Source organism: Dreissena polymorpha, chromosome 10, assembly GCF_020536995.1.
Source record: "Dreissena polymorpha isolate Duluth1 chromosome 10, UMN_Dpol_1.0, whole genome shotgun sequence".
Taxonomy (NCBI): domain Eukaryota; kingdom Metazoa; phylum Mollusca; class Bivalvia; order Myida; family Dreissenidae; genus Dreissena; species Dreissena polymorpha.
In genome coordinates, this window is record NC_068364.1 from 14467708 (window position 1) to 14482532 (window position 14825).

General features: G+C 35.1%; 1 protein-coding gene across 5 annotated transcripts; it reads right to left on the reverse strand.

The window, feature by feature from the left end:
* Positions 1–322: 322 nt before the first annotated feature.
* Positions 323–13989, reverse strand: LOC127848801 (heat shock 70 kDa protein 12B-like). Of its 5 annotated transcripts, none has more exons than XM_052381427.1 (10): positions 13891–13989; positions 11313–11562; positions 10127–10280; positions 9238–9386; positions 8837–8916; positions 5218–5356; positions 3472–3619; positions 3044–3178; positions 2729–2937; positions 323–2609 (listed from the first exon to the last, which is right to left on the reverse strand). In XM_052381427.1, exons 2-10 carry the CDS (start codon positions 11361–11363, stop codon positions 1899–1901), a joined length of 1776 nt encoding a protein of 591 aa, XP_052237387.1. In that variant the 5' UTR covers positions 11364–11562; positions 13891–13989; the 3' UTR covers positions 323–1898. The 5 variants fall into 5 exon arrangements, with proteins under 5 accessions (XP_052237387.1, XP_052237388.1, XP_052237389.1 ...); XM_052381428.1 differs by lacking the exon at positions 13891–13989 and adding an exon at positions 13607–13735; XM_052381429.1 differs by lacking the exon at positions 13891–13989 and adding an exon at positions 13434–13532 and having other exon boundaries at positions 323–2549.
* Between the last annotated feature and the right edge of the window lie 836 nt (positions 13990–14825).

Genomic DNA, 14825 nt, shown 5'->3' on the forward strand with positions numbered 1-14825 from the left:
TTTCACAAGTGATAATTGGTGACTGTCAATCAACTGTCAAATCCTGTTAGACTGTGTTATGCGGATTTTTGCATAACTTTATGTCACGCGATGTCGGAAAATATAAAAGCCAATCTTTTAAATGATGTAAGCAAGAACTATCTATAACGTATATGTTCTGCAAAAGTTGTGAGAAATTAATGGCTGCAAGCAATATGGTAATATCAATTTTGTAGTACAATAAGATGTGTTACTCTGTTGCAAACACACTGAAAATGCCAGATAAACAAAATAATTAAGGTCTACAGTTACAATAATAATGTTAAATTAAAAAAAATCATAACTTTGGTAATGTTTAATGAATTACAGTTACAATGGCACATGCATAACTTTATATCATAAGGAACAATACCTGCATATTTGAATGTTGTAAAATTCAAAAATGCATGAGAACATCGGCGAACAAGTTTGTGTCAAGTCTAAGTTTCGAAAGGGGATTATCTTTTGTTTAATTGTTGAAAAGTGTAGGAAAACGTCTGAGGACAAGTGTGTGTGTACGAACAAGCAGACGTTCGTTGTGCTTTTAAGTATACCTCCGGGCTCAACTTTGGAACGGGTACTTCATAACATTGAAATCAATGATTAAGCATGATTATTCTCAATGGCGTCGTTCATTATATAAAGTTATAAGTGTAAACTTATATTTCGGTGTATAAACTGTTTTGAAGACCAGTGAAAAAAATGACAATGACCTCAACATAAGTCTGTAATTGTTTAATATACACGGAAGTGCTAATAGAAAATAATAATTAATAGCAGAGGTGCAAACAGTATTCATTACGCACAAACATGTGAAAGTAATTGGTTTGCCTGCTTACATATACCGTTGATGTATTCATTAGTTTCCGATGGTGACTATCATATTTCCAAATATAGTTTGATGTATGCTAATGCACCGCCTTTTATGCAATGAATCATGAATAACTTAACATTTGAAAATACAATATTAACTTACACATTGTCTTATGTTAGCGTACACTGAACCCCGTGAAAACATTTGATATGTAGCACTGCATTATGCATGTAATCAGTTATATGTGCTCCATGAATAAATAATAAATCAAATAAAGCGTTATTACCTCGTCCGTTATGTCGATCAATTCAACAGTAATTTTGACTTTGTGCATAGGTGTTGTTAAACAATATATTATATTACATGTAATATAAACACTTAATATGACACATGTATGTACAATATACGAATTTTTACAGAACGAATACGAATGAACAAGTAAAATTAGGTTATTTGTTTCAGAATTTCTTTATCATATATTCTGTATACACATAATGAATTTGAGTCCTTCGTATGACATTTCTATATATATATTCAATATATATGAATTGTATCGCAAAGCTTTTGCGGCTGATACTTTTAAAATGTGTACACATTGTGGAAATATAAATTAAATACATTTGAACCATTTATGCATTTCAATATGTTTTTAAAATGATTCAACGTGAAACCCGCATATTAAGTATATCCTTCTAGCCATTTGTGAGAGTAATGATGCGGATTATTGATACAACACCATCCTTTTGAAACGCTGTAAGGACACTCGTTTGTTATATGAATAGTTATGTGCTCATCTAAAACATCTCGCAGATGAAAATAAATGTATCTAGTGCCAATGAAAAAACGTTCATTAAATAATGAAGTTATTAAAATTGACTTTAGAACTGCATGTATTGTTTGTTCCAAACCATTAGTAAATATAGTGTTTCCAGAGGGTAATATTAATACTTTATAAGACAGTGTAAGTTAAACCAATATCTGAAAACTTAATTGTACAACTACGTATTGTGAACATATTCCAGGATAGCCATCGTATTTTAGTCATAAATGTTGAAATTAGCGCTCGTTACGACAAACAATCGATATACGTTCGCGTAATGCAACCTGTAGACTTGTCTTCGATTTCAACCATTATTTCTGTTCCGCCAAACAATGCCCGGACAACAATCGATCTGTTTAATCCACTGCCGGAAACAGGAAGGATTACAGACCCGATTTGTGTACATCCAGCATCTGTAACAAATTTTACATCTGTTTTCTCCGTGGTATATATACGAAAACACACGTGCGACTGTTTTTTATCACCAATACGCATCTCTTGAGTGTATTGTTTTTCACCAACAACTAGTCGTTGTCCAGCTTTCACCATGACTTCAAAAATGTCAGCGCATCGGACGCCAATATCCAATTCCTTGCGCTTATCGACGGGATGCTTTTTCTCATCAAAAGGAGTAGTAATGTTTATTCCATACGTGAACTTGGACACCCGTTCTTTGATGAAAGTTCGACGCTGTCCAAACATGACTGCTCCCTTCAGGACAGCGAGACCGGCGTCTGATGGGACGATTATTTTTAATGTATGAAATCCTTTTCTCATGGCATCTTGAAGAAGCGTAGACTCAGAGAAGCCGCCCACCATAAGAATTGTGTCCACCCCTTTAGCCTCGGGCGTTTTAAGAAGTTCGGACACATGTTCAACAATTTTGTCGATTGATTCCTTAAAAAAAATTCGGACAAGACCGTAATCAAGTCGGAGCTTGTCTTTAGCCAGTTCAATCTAAATAAAGAATGTAACAATAACAATTATGAACGACCACAATGGAAGCACATCATTAATGCAATTACAGCAAAAATCAAAAAGCATATCACAATTTATGCTTAACAAATATAACGTACGGTTTTTGCGTGACACGAATTCTGTATAATGTTCTGTAATGGTTGTCGTTTAAAGTGGTTTACAAGTTCGACCATTGCTTGCGGAATTCTAATGGTGACACGCCCATCTGATTGTAAATTTCTGTTTCTCTTTGTTATTTCAAATTCACTAATGAGGTCTATGTAATCTTCCTTGTGTTGGTCCTTTAAACCGTTTAACGCATCTTTCCCTGGTTATAAAACAGATATACTATAACATTAGTCCATAAATATAAAACAGAACATGAACATACAGTCAGTTGCATGTCAATGCTAAATTGCAACATGTTCATTTACCTATCAATTCTGCAATAAAATCCAAGAATGCTTTGTCCACCATTGTTCCACCCCAAGGTCCACCAGTGGCTTTGTGAAGTTCTTTGAGCGCACCACCGAAGCAAACTTCATGTACTGTCATATCGATCGTTCCACCTTCGCGATTAGAAAACAATTATTAAAATACACAAAACTATACAACTTCTCTGTGTAAAGGAGTGGATTTCAATGAATCAAAAATAACAAAACATCCACCACGCATCATCGTTTATCAATTACAAACAAAACTCACGTGCGCTTTTCTAAAAATATTTTAACCGTTATATTATGTGATTTGTACAAGCGATTACTGACTTTTATTGTAAACTAATTGGAAGACGCTTGGGAAATGTGGCATAATATTTTTTACACACATATTTTTGACAAAAAAATACTGCAAGTGATATTACCTCCTGCATCTACGACTAAGTATTTCTTTCCTAATTGGAGAGCTGAAATTCCACCAATACCTTCGTTGTGCAATTTAGCATGTCTACACAATATAGACGCAACCTCAGGTTCTAATGCTATAGTAAGTTTTTCTTTCTCTATTCCGGCCTGTAAATAAATAATCCATAGAAATTTATAAACGAAATGACGGAGTTCGTGTTCACAGCGTATTTCTACGATGGTTTAATTAAATAGGAACGAATAATTGCTACCTTCGTTAAATGTGCAATCTGTGATGGAAATCATAAATCTGAGGAAGGTGTGCCATTTTTCTGATGTAAAAAAACGAGTGCATCAAGAGAACAAAACAAAAACGTTTCTTGTGTAGTTGTCTACCACTCTATCGAGTTTGAAAGTGCACATCTCGTAAACACTGTAAAGTTTGTAAGAAGAATCAGAATACGAGTATTTGTAGTAGCCCGACCGTAGGTACCCAGATCCACACTCAATAACCATAAGTTTTATTGAACAGACCGGAAAATACTATTATTTAATCACCGTCACAGAGGTTCATACTTGACGTTGTTTTGAAAACATCAATTAGTACTGTGCGCTCCGGACAGATGTAGAAATGCGCATGCACACTTTGTGATGAAGGAACACAGAATTCGTTTATCACAGAAAATTGCAATTTCTTTAAGAACTGTCGAGCACAAACGTGTCCCATACCGTTTTAATACATCACTTTAAACGATGGATGAGAATTAGTTAATGACCGTTTAATAGAAATATTATAAGCCAAGAGAAACTTCGGAACCCTTTATACTTGTTGCTAGTAAAAATATTGCTATATTATGCCCTTTTTAGAGACATGTAACATTAGTTTAAATAATTACTCGTGAACTCGCTCTGACAATTGTATCGGACAACAAATGCTGATGACTTGACAAAATTATTTAGTTTTTGAATACTCTTGACCCACATTCAGACCATGGCCTTCATATTGTTAAGACAAACAATCTGACAACGATTCATCACGACTGACAAATAAATGTGGCCATTGAGTAGAACCAATTGTTTTGTTAAATGAGACCTGGTGACATAGTATTCAGACGCATCCGACCCATATTCAAACTTAAAGAAGATAGAAACAGTCTGACAAAGTTTCATCAAGCTTGAGCTCCTATAGAGGAAAGATTGTTTTGTAGAGTTGACCTGATGAACTAGTGTGTAGACACAAAAAGGTCCAGATATTGTCTTAATAAACATTCTGACCAAGTTTGATCTAGTTTTTTGACGCATGTGACCCAGAGTCAAAAACGGCCTAGAAAATGTCACCATATAGATTCTGAACAAGTTTTATCAACATCGATTAATAAATATGTCTAGAGAGTGGTTAAAGGTTTTTTTTAACACTTACCTGATGACAGTTTTTTACGCACGTATCCCAAATTCGAACCCGGTTTATAATTAGTCAAGATAAACATTATAATCAAGTTTCATTAAGATCGAGTCATAAATGTCACATTGGACACCGCACGACGACATACGCCTGACACATTATCTGGTTATTGTGATAATTAAAATGAATGCGAAGAATATACCAATCCGAAAACTAGCCAAAACATCATAAGAGCAGAACAGCCGAACTATATGTTCTGGTGTAGCCTTATCGTGCGTAGAAACGTAAAACTCACGATAAAATGTTACACCATAAATTTGAGACAATAGCTCTCTGAAATGTATATTATAAATTATACTAGAACCTCATGAGCAGCGAGTCGCATGAAATGTTTGGCAGAGTCATTCCATATCGCAGGAACAGTTAGTACCCAGTAGATGTCTTTTTCATTTAATACATCGACCCGCGTTTTGGCCTCTTTGAACAGAGCGTCCATCATGTACCTGAAATTTAGTTTGGTATAAAGTTTTTATTTACTATTTGAAATGGAAAATATAAAAGTAACATGGAGTTCAATCATAACTCGTGAACAACGACATGATTGCATATAAAAAGCAAGTATAGCTTTTTAAAATGACTTGTTCACAGATTTCATAAAAAAAATGACAAGAAATTTGTATGGATGAATTTTAAATAATTATACTAAAATAAAAATCGTTCCTTTAATTCGAAACAATTTCATTTCGAAGCAAACTCGTTCGCATCTTTTTTGTGCCATTCTGGCTTCTGGCTTCATACGTTGCACCTGTATTTGAAATTTTGTTTCCAAATTAACAATAATAATAACTCTTGTCCGTTTGGAATCATGTCCTTTAAGAAAATAATTAACAAATATATTTTTATCTGTTAAATGCTATTTTGATTTATGTTTAAACTCTTAAAAACTATACGCCGGTGACACTCATCTTGTGTCATGTAGTGTACGGTGTTACTTTTTCCACTCTAGATCTCATTTTTCGCCAAATTTGGATGAAACTTGGTCAGAGTGTGTATCTTTACAGATTTAGGCTATGCTGAAATTTTGAAATTGGATCACATGTGTACAAACAGTAAATAACCAGGATATATAGGAAAAACATGTAGCCACTTAAGAAGTCACATAAATATCTAAATGTAATTGGTCAGAATATTTATCTTGAACATATTTAGGCTATGTTTGAATCTGAGAAATGTTCTACTATGATATATGTGAAATTTAATACATTGTTATCAGAGAAGTGACATCCATGAAACCATAAGAACCAAACATTTTAATTTTGTATGTAATCCTGTAAGGAATAATGACCCAATACTAGATTTCATTACATGATGACACAAGGTTCAAATCTTGCCACTATAAAGGTTCATACACTTTATATATACTTATATAGCGAAAAAAAAACGCGAAAATGTTTTTGTCAACTTATTGGGGTGGCGATTTGTGGACATTTGTCACTACTCAGACAAGCTCTCGTTTATATGTACTCCTGAAGTTAAACTTTACCTGTTCATACACTTGTCCTATTTCAGCTTTTACGGAAAATGAGTTGCATCTGGATACGTTTTAATTTGAAAGCACAAGGTCATGTGTAAACTTAGTTGAACTGGTACTTGATCAAATAAGCTATAACTATTTACTCCGATCCAATTATTTTCAAATTTACTATTCTTCGGAAAATAGAATTTATCTTGAAAGGGAACCACAAATCGAACAAGAGGGCCAAGATGGCCGTAGTTCGCTCACCTGGTAGGAGTCGGTTCATTCAATCTTTACCAAACGTCAAACTTGACCTAGATATTGTCCAGACAAACATCCTGGTCAAGTTTCATCATTATTGAACCAAAACTCTGGCATATGGAGTGTTTTTGTTTTTGTAAGATTTGACCTGGTGACCTATATTTTGAGTTGACCCCCTTACAAAACATCAAACTTTGCTTACAAAAATAAATATTATGACCAAGACTCATAAAATCTGAAACAAAATTGTGACCTCTATAGTGTTTACAAGGATTTGTATAATATAATGAAAATTTAGACAATCTAAGGGCAATAATTATGGCATTAATTATGTGATATATATAAAACCAATCTTTTCACCAAGTTTCATGATGATTGGGCAAAAAAATGTGACTTCTAGAGTGTTCACAAGCTTTTTTTACTCTGTATAAATATAAGAAAACTGCCCCCCCCCCGGCAGCCATGTTATTCAACTGACCGGAACCATTTTCGAACTCAACTTTCATATCAAGAAAACAAATGTTCTGACCAAATTTCATGAAAATTGGGCCAAAAATGTGACTTCTAGAGTGTTCACATGTTTTCACTATATACATATAGAGAAAAATGCCCCGTCCACTGGCGGCCATGTTTTTTCACCGATCTGGACTTTTTTCGAACTCGTCCGAGAATCAATAAAACCAATGTTTTGACCAACTTTCATGATGATTGGGCAAATATTGTGACTTCTAGAGTGTTTACAAGGTTTCTCTATAGCCAAATAAGGAAAACTGCCCCGCCAACTGGCGGCCATGTTTTTCAACGGACCGGAACCACTTTTGAACTCAACCAACATATCATTAAGACAAACATTTTGACAAAGTTACATGAAGATTGGGCATGAAATGTGACTTCTACAGTGTTTACAAGTTTTTTCCTTTTTTTGACCTAGTGACCTAGTTTTTGACCCGACACGACCCAGTTTCGAACTCGACCGAGATTTCATTGGGACAAAGCTTCTGACCAAGTTTCATGAAGATCGGACAATAAATGTGAACTCTAGAGTGTTTACGAACAAATGTGGACGGACGGACGGACGACGGACAAAGACCGGTCACAAAAGCTCACCTGAGCAATCAGGTGAGTTAATAAACGTGTATATCTGTGGAACGTTTCGTGAGTTATTGTGTTTGAAAACACAATACTAATTCAACAAAATTAACTTAAATTGTTCAATCCTTTGTTGCGTCATCATTCGGACACCGTTTTGTAGGAACAAATAGTTATATCGAAGAAAAAGCCGTTGACCATCCATGCTGTGTAATCATATGAAATTGAATACATACTAACAAAGCTTCAGAAGAGAAATCCGTGTCGCAATCCGAATGTATATGATATATGATTGTATCAAGAAGAATATATATAAGTTATACAATATTAAATGTATTTTTAATCTTCAGGCGCTCACATAAACAACTCGAACCTATAGACGACGTGATTTGGCTTATACCATATGAAACCCTCTATGATACGTAATTGGTAAATAAATTTCCGCTTTCTGTTACGCGTTATGTTTTTAAACTTATGGCATATACTTGATGAATAAAACTGCCAACTGAATTGCAAAGACCATTATATACTCACTTTTGACCATTTAATATTCACACATTAAACCTGAAATGTTCGCTTTGAAAATGTAGGTACTCGATTATGTTAAATATTGTGTGTATGAACCTGGGTCGAAAACGGGAATGGCTTGATAAGTTGGGAATACTATTGATATATATTTTTCTACAATTTTGCAACAAATAGTGTAGTGTGTGATGTACGTTTTCAGGGTTAAACAATACCAAATATTCACGGATTTCCGGGTGATCTTGAACCGAGTATTAACTTGTTAAAATACCTAATGTACTGGGTATTGCATAATGAGAAATCAAATTATTGATGATTCAAAGGAGATATATTTTATATCGCATAGGCAGTGCGTTATATTTTCAGATTTAGAGATGCATTGTTTGTTCTGTTGTGAACAGTCTACAGCAAAGTTTCAAAGACAACGATTATTCTTTAAATTAAAATCATGTATATGAAGATGTAAACTTGGTTCAATTTGATGCCACTCTCCGGTGTCACGTCTTACTCAGTTATATAAACCCAGTTAACGCAAGTACATTTTCGTGGCATACACTTTGGTGTTCACTTGACCGTTTTTATATGTACAAACCTGATTGACAATGCAAACACTGTCAGAGCTGGAAGGCTTTTACCGCATTCATCATCCAACATAGTGTCTTTGTTTATAGGCTACAATAATAAAATTAACAAATTACCGGGTTAATTATACACATTATTAGCCAACGTGTTGTACGAAAACTCATAGCCTTTAAACAATAAATTTAGAATACATGTATAATACATATATTGTTAAAAGGTTAAGATTTTGTAAATCACGTTCGCTTACATGGGTACAATTTCCATAGGCGATTTGCAAATTTGGCTGTATTTTCCCCACAGTTTATAGACCGATACAATGCAGAAAAATGCTATTCAAATCTTTAAAAAAAAACAATAACAGAGCCGATATATTTAATTGACATTCACATAACAAAAAACATAGATATATACCTTGTTCCAGAGCATCATCTTAAATCTGTGAAAATAAAACCATTTCGTGTGTTCACCCTTCTCAATGAGCTCGCTGTAACGCTTCTCAGCCTCAAATCCAAATGTATCAATCGTTTTGCCGTCCGGTTTGATTAGTATGCATGTTGGACCTAGGTAATTGTTAACATAAATGTCCTAGCTGTTTAAATTATATGAGTGAATATATTTTGTTTTAGATATAGGGTTTGATATACATTAGGAATATGACATGACTGTGTGTACCCATGTTTTGTATCGCGTGAGTTGCGCGTGAGTTGATAGTATTCCACAAGCCCACAGAGAGAGAGAGTTAAAAACGATTCCACAAAAGCTATTTATTTATTACAACACATCGGTACACTACGGTATTGTTATATTCCATTTATTATATCTCTCCTTACTATAGCAACTAATCGAAAACAACGATTTTATTTGAAATCGGTATTTACACACACGAGAAAAAGAAATCATATAGTATTTAAAGCCGCGTATGAATACTTCAGATGACAAACACATTTCATATGTGTCAAATGGATGTCTTTAAATAAAAAAGTGTTCGCCCATTGCGAACATTAACGATACAAGGCACATAAAAGTTGGACGCTTCCCCAGCATTTGAATACGGATATGGATTGAATCCTGTAAAAATTCGGATAAGCAGTAGGTATTATTTAAGAGCGAAATAGCCTATATTTTAGTAAAATGATTTAAAGGTATATACTTATGAAATTAGAAGAAGCACATATATTTTTAGATTAGGATTATTTGTTTCTATCCATTGATAAAAACGTGTTCGTATACACACAAGTAACAATAATAAGATTAACGTGTGTAATATGCATCGTCTAGCAAAAAGGTAATATCATCTAGCCTTTCTGAGAAATCGTTTTGCCATCAGACCAATTCATAGTGGAAATGTGTGTTGGATCGGTTTGGAAGTCATGATTAAACGAGAATCCCCATCCGGAATAAGTCGTTCCGAAGTCAATGGCCGCCACCAACAGACAGTTGTCAGACTTCTCAGCCTGCAAACACAATAACGTAAATGATTATTGATAACGATTAAGTCATGCGTATAAATACAGCTAAGACAGAGCAATTGTTTGACGCGTTACAGATGCTACATTTAGAGTTGGTTCCGTCATTTAGCGTCGACGTTGCGACATGTAATAAAATTAAATGTATAAAGGAACCGCGCATAAAGAGCTACAAAAATGAATATCATAAATTAATATTCTACATAATACCGCAAATTATACGAAAACGAAATCAAAATATTATACGTGTATCTGCGACCCCTATGACTTATTGGCATTGTTAAAAGCCGTTTTTTTATGCTGCGTTCCCTGCATTCGCTCTATGGTAATCAAAATAATTCAGCGTCTTGCTTTCCTCAAAGAAACCAGCATGTCAGTTTTGGACAAGAAATACATTGATGCGAAGCCTTAAGGGTCACTATTAAACAGTGTATATTTCGACACTAAACAATCGTATCTGAAAATGAATTATACAATGTAATCACTAATGCGACTCAATACATTTCCCATTAATTATGTACGCAATAATTAATCTTACCCATTTCATTATATCATGTTAATGTCCATGATATAAGTTAAAGACAAGTTTGTGCTTGAATATAAGCACAAATCTTAAATCAATCTTGACCATTGGGTCATAATTTAAAATAACATGTGCTCTCCTCCAACCGACCTTAGTACCATACAAATTCAAACCAGAACGTTCTTTGCCTTCAACCAATTTTCAAAATATAATTTTATTTTATAAAACGAAACAAATGACTCACTAGAGTGAGAAAGAGATCAAAAGTGAAAGATTACAAATGATTTACTTTTTTATTCCCAATTTGTCTTTTTTCTGTATCTTCCTACTTACAAATTATGTTTACAGTATATTGCTATGTTTGAAATATATGGGTTTTTATTGAAATAAATATTCATTTATGTTTAGATTATATTATAAATGCGACATCCTTAGAAAGGAAATAATATAGGGTATTGAGGGGGTTTGTTTTACCACACGTTTTAATAAACAGTCACCTGCTGAAATAGACGGCGAAACGAGTCCAGAGATTTCCAGATAAAAGCCATTATTCAACCTGTTAAACGGCAATGAGACATCTGCTAACTGGTTCTATGAAGTCTCCACAAATGTCCCTCAGTGCATGCAAACAATCCCAAATGCGCTTATTAGCTATTTGTTGCAGACGAGAGTGACATGGTGTTGTGCTGTATTATCTGTGTTGTCCTAGCATCAGTTTTACGCTTGGTTTGGCACAAGCAAATTAACCTGAAATACAAGAAACACACTAAAAGTTTACTATTTATTATATATGTTATACTATTTTGTTTAAACTATGTGAAGGTTTTATATCGTTTTAAATTATTTCGCCAAGACAAGACAATCAAAATCATTGACACATTATTAAATAAGTTGAGAAAAGTTACATTAAATATATATGTATATAATCAAGTATTCTAGTGATAAATTTAAATACCAATGATACAGTTTATGGAATAAAAGTCTGAATTGTTCATATAAAAATGATATATATGTACAACATATACTTCAAGTTGACTCGTAACTATGCTAAGTGTTAAAAAGCTTAGAATAATTTGTTTATAAATTCAGCCTAAGAACTGAGGTTTGCTTTGAATAAATATATACGCAAATATAATAGACACTAGTGCATATACTTGTATATATTACGTTAGACATAAACAAACTGTCAGTATTTCTGCGATTGGTTTTGTTTCATTGAATAAGGGTGATACATATCAGCTGACCAATCATCAAAATAGTGGTCAGCCGACTAAAACAGCATAAAGCGGCAACATTGACATTAGCACAGACTGGTTGCTTAACACGCTATACTGTGTACCGCTCTTACACGGTATGGTATGGCATTAATGTGCTTTTTGTTTCAGTCTAAAATGAAATTTTAATACGAATTGTTTGAATGAGGTTTTAACGTATCGGTGTATAAGTGACACTACAAGATGGACCTGGCACAAATGAAAAATTGTTGAACAACAACCTGTCGATTGGGGATTTATCCTATGTAAATAAACGTATGTATAAAAAAAACTATGTAAAGCTCATCGTTCATTAAAGGGATCTTTTCACGGATTGGTAAATTGACAAAATTGAAAAAAGTTGTTTCAGATTCGGAAATTTTCGGAGAGAGGGACAGTTGGAGGGACAGCGGGAGGGACGTTGGGAGGGCCGTAGGGAGGGACGGAGGGAGGAACGGAGGGAGGGACGGAGGGAGGTACCGAGGCAGGGACGGAGGGTGAATCGGAGGCAGGGACGGAGGGAGGGACGGAGGCAGGGACGGAGGGAGGGACGGAGGGAGGGACGGATGGAGGGACGGAAGGAGGGAGGGACGGAGGAAGGAACGGAGGGAGGGACGGAGGGAGGAACAGAGGGAGGGACGGAGGGAGGGGCGGAGGGAGGGAGAATCGGATGGAGGGACGGTAGGAGGGACGGAGGGAGGGACAGAGGGAGGGACAGAGGGAGGGACGGAGGCATGGACGGAGGCAGGGACGGAGGCAATGACGGAGGCAATGACGAAGACAGGGACGGAGGCAGGGACGGAGGCAGGGACGAAGGCAGGGACGGAGGCAGGGACGGACGGAGGAAGAAAGGGACGGAGGAAGAAAGAGACGGAGGAAGAAAGGGACGGACGGAGGGAGGGAGGGACGGACGAAGGGAGATACGGAGGCTGGGACCAAGGGAGGGACGGAGGGAGCAATGGACGGAGGTAGAAACGGACAGGGGATTGATGCAACTAGTTTAGATTTCTATTCAGATTACATTGACACATATTTGGGTAAATATTGTTAAAAATATTGATACCTTACTTCTTAAAAATACTTTTTTTTCGTATTATTATTTAATTATTCCGTTGTTATTATTATTATTGAGAACCATTTTAAATTAAATTCAACCCATTTAGTTAGCATTGTATCGTTGCAATAGCCAATTGTAGGTTAACTTCCCCTAAGTATCGTAATTAGATTGAACAACGCATTTTATGATCCGTTTACCGAATGGATAGAATTGCAAAATACCGCTTCGAACGTATTATATAAGCGAATTGTGGTACATAGTAGAAGTTATCAAAGAGAACCGATAAATTAATAATTCATCGAACCTACCATATTTCTGTATTTCTGCTTTAACGCCCCAGGGCGAAGGCCAAAAGGCCTCCAAGTATAACGTTATCAAATATTGTTGCACTTTCGTTTTAAAATACCCCGTACGGTTACATATAAGTAAATTACAAACTTTGTATTTTCTCTTTGTGATACACATTTACTTACTTACTTACTTTATATAATCATGAATATTATATCATCACGCCCGGTAAATCAACTTATGAATGCGCAATAGGGATACGCTTAAAATCAAAAGTTGTTGGAAAACTGTCCAAATGCAGGTTAACGTCCTTGAGTAGATGGTATCCAAGGACGCATTTTATGATATGAGGATCTGTTTTGCGAATGGATAAAATGACAAAAAACGGTACTAGTGTAACATATCCATTAGCAAATTGTAATTAACATCACCAGATTTTCAAACATAACAAAGAGATAACTATTTCATCGAACTTACAATATTTCTTTGTTATTGCTTAAACGTCCCAGGGCGGAAGTAAAAAAGCTTCCAAGTATAACGTCCTCAAACATAGTTGCACTTTCGTTTTAAATTACCCGTTCGGTTAGATATAAGTAAATTACAAAGTGTGTATTTTCTTCTGTGTCTAATACACATTCGCTAAATATAATCATGTATATAATATCCTCGGACTTGTTCAAGTTATTAGGAGGAAATAATGAATTTGCATTCCGAAAAATGTTCAAGGCTGTAGCAAATGGATAGAATGCAAATTCATTCAATAGATAGATAAAGGCCTCCTCGTCAATTTATGTATAAATACTTGCAAAAAGCAATTAACCAACATTCGTTCTGATTAGTGTATGTTGGTTGTACATCGGTGGTGGTGTTTGCTTGGATTCGCTTGTGATCTTTCGCTTCCGCTGCGATAAGTTTTCTTCGTCAGAAAATAAGATGAGATAATTTTTATTATTCGAGGGGAGTGTCCCATATCACATCTTTGCGATGTTTTTAAGCTTTTTATAAACTTGTAAACACAGTTTCTTCATCAATTGAAATCCCTGCGTTCACATTCGCGCCAATTGCGCTCTATGTGCATTCTCAAATATCACATTGGCAACAAGTTCAATCACTCGAGTTTGAAAGGCAGTATTATTCTATTTTAGAATAAGACTTGATTCTAGTTATAATGGGGTAAGTCAGGGGACAAAAATATTTCTAAACTTCACTTGTCCTGCAGGTGAGTGCATTACAAATTGCACTCGTCCTGCAAACACATGCACTCGTTCTTCAAATAATGAAATATGTGTGAAATAAAGATCGCAAAGGGCTGATATGACTAATAAAGTTTACATTTTGGACAGTTTGCGAACATTTGGTCTTATCGTACACCACTCTGGATCAGCAGACGATTTATTTCATAAATCAATCTC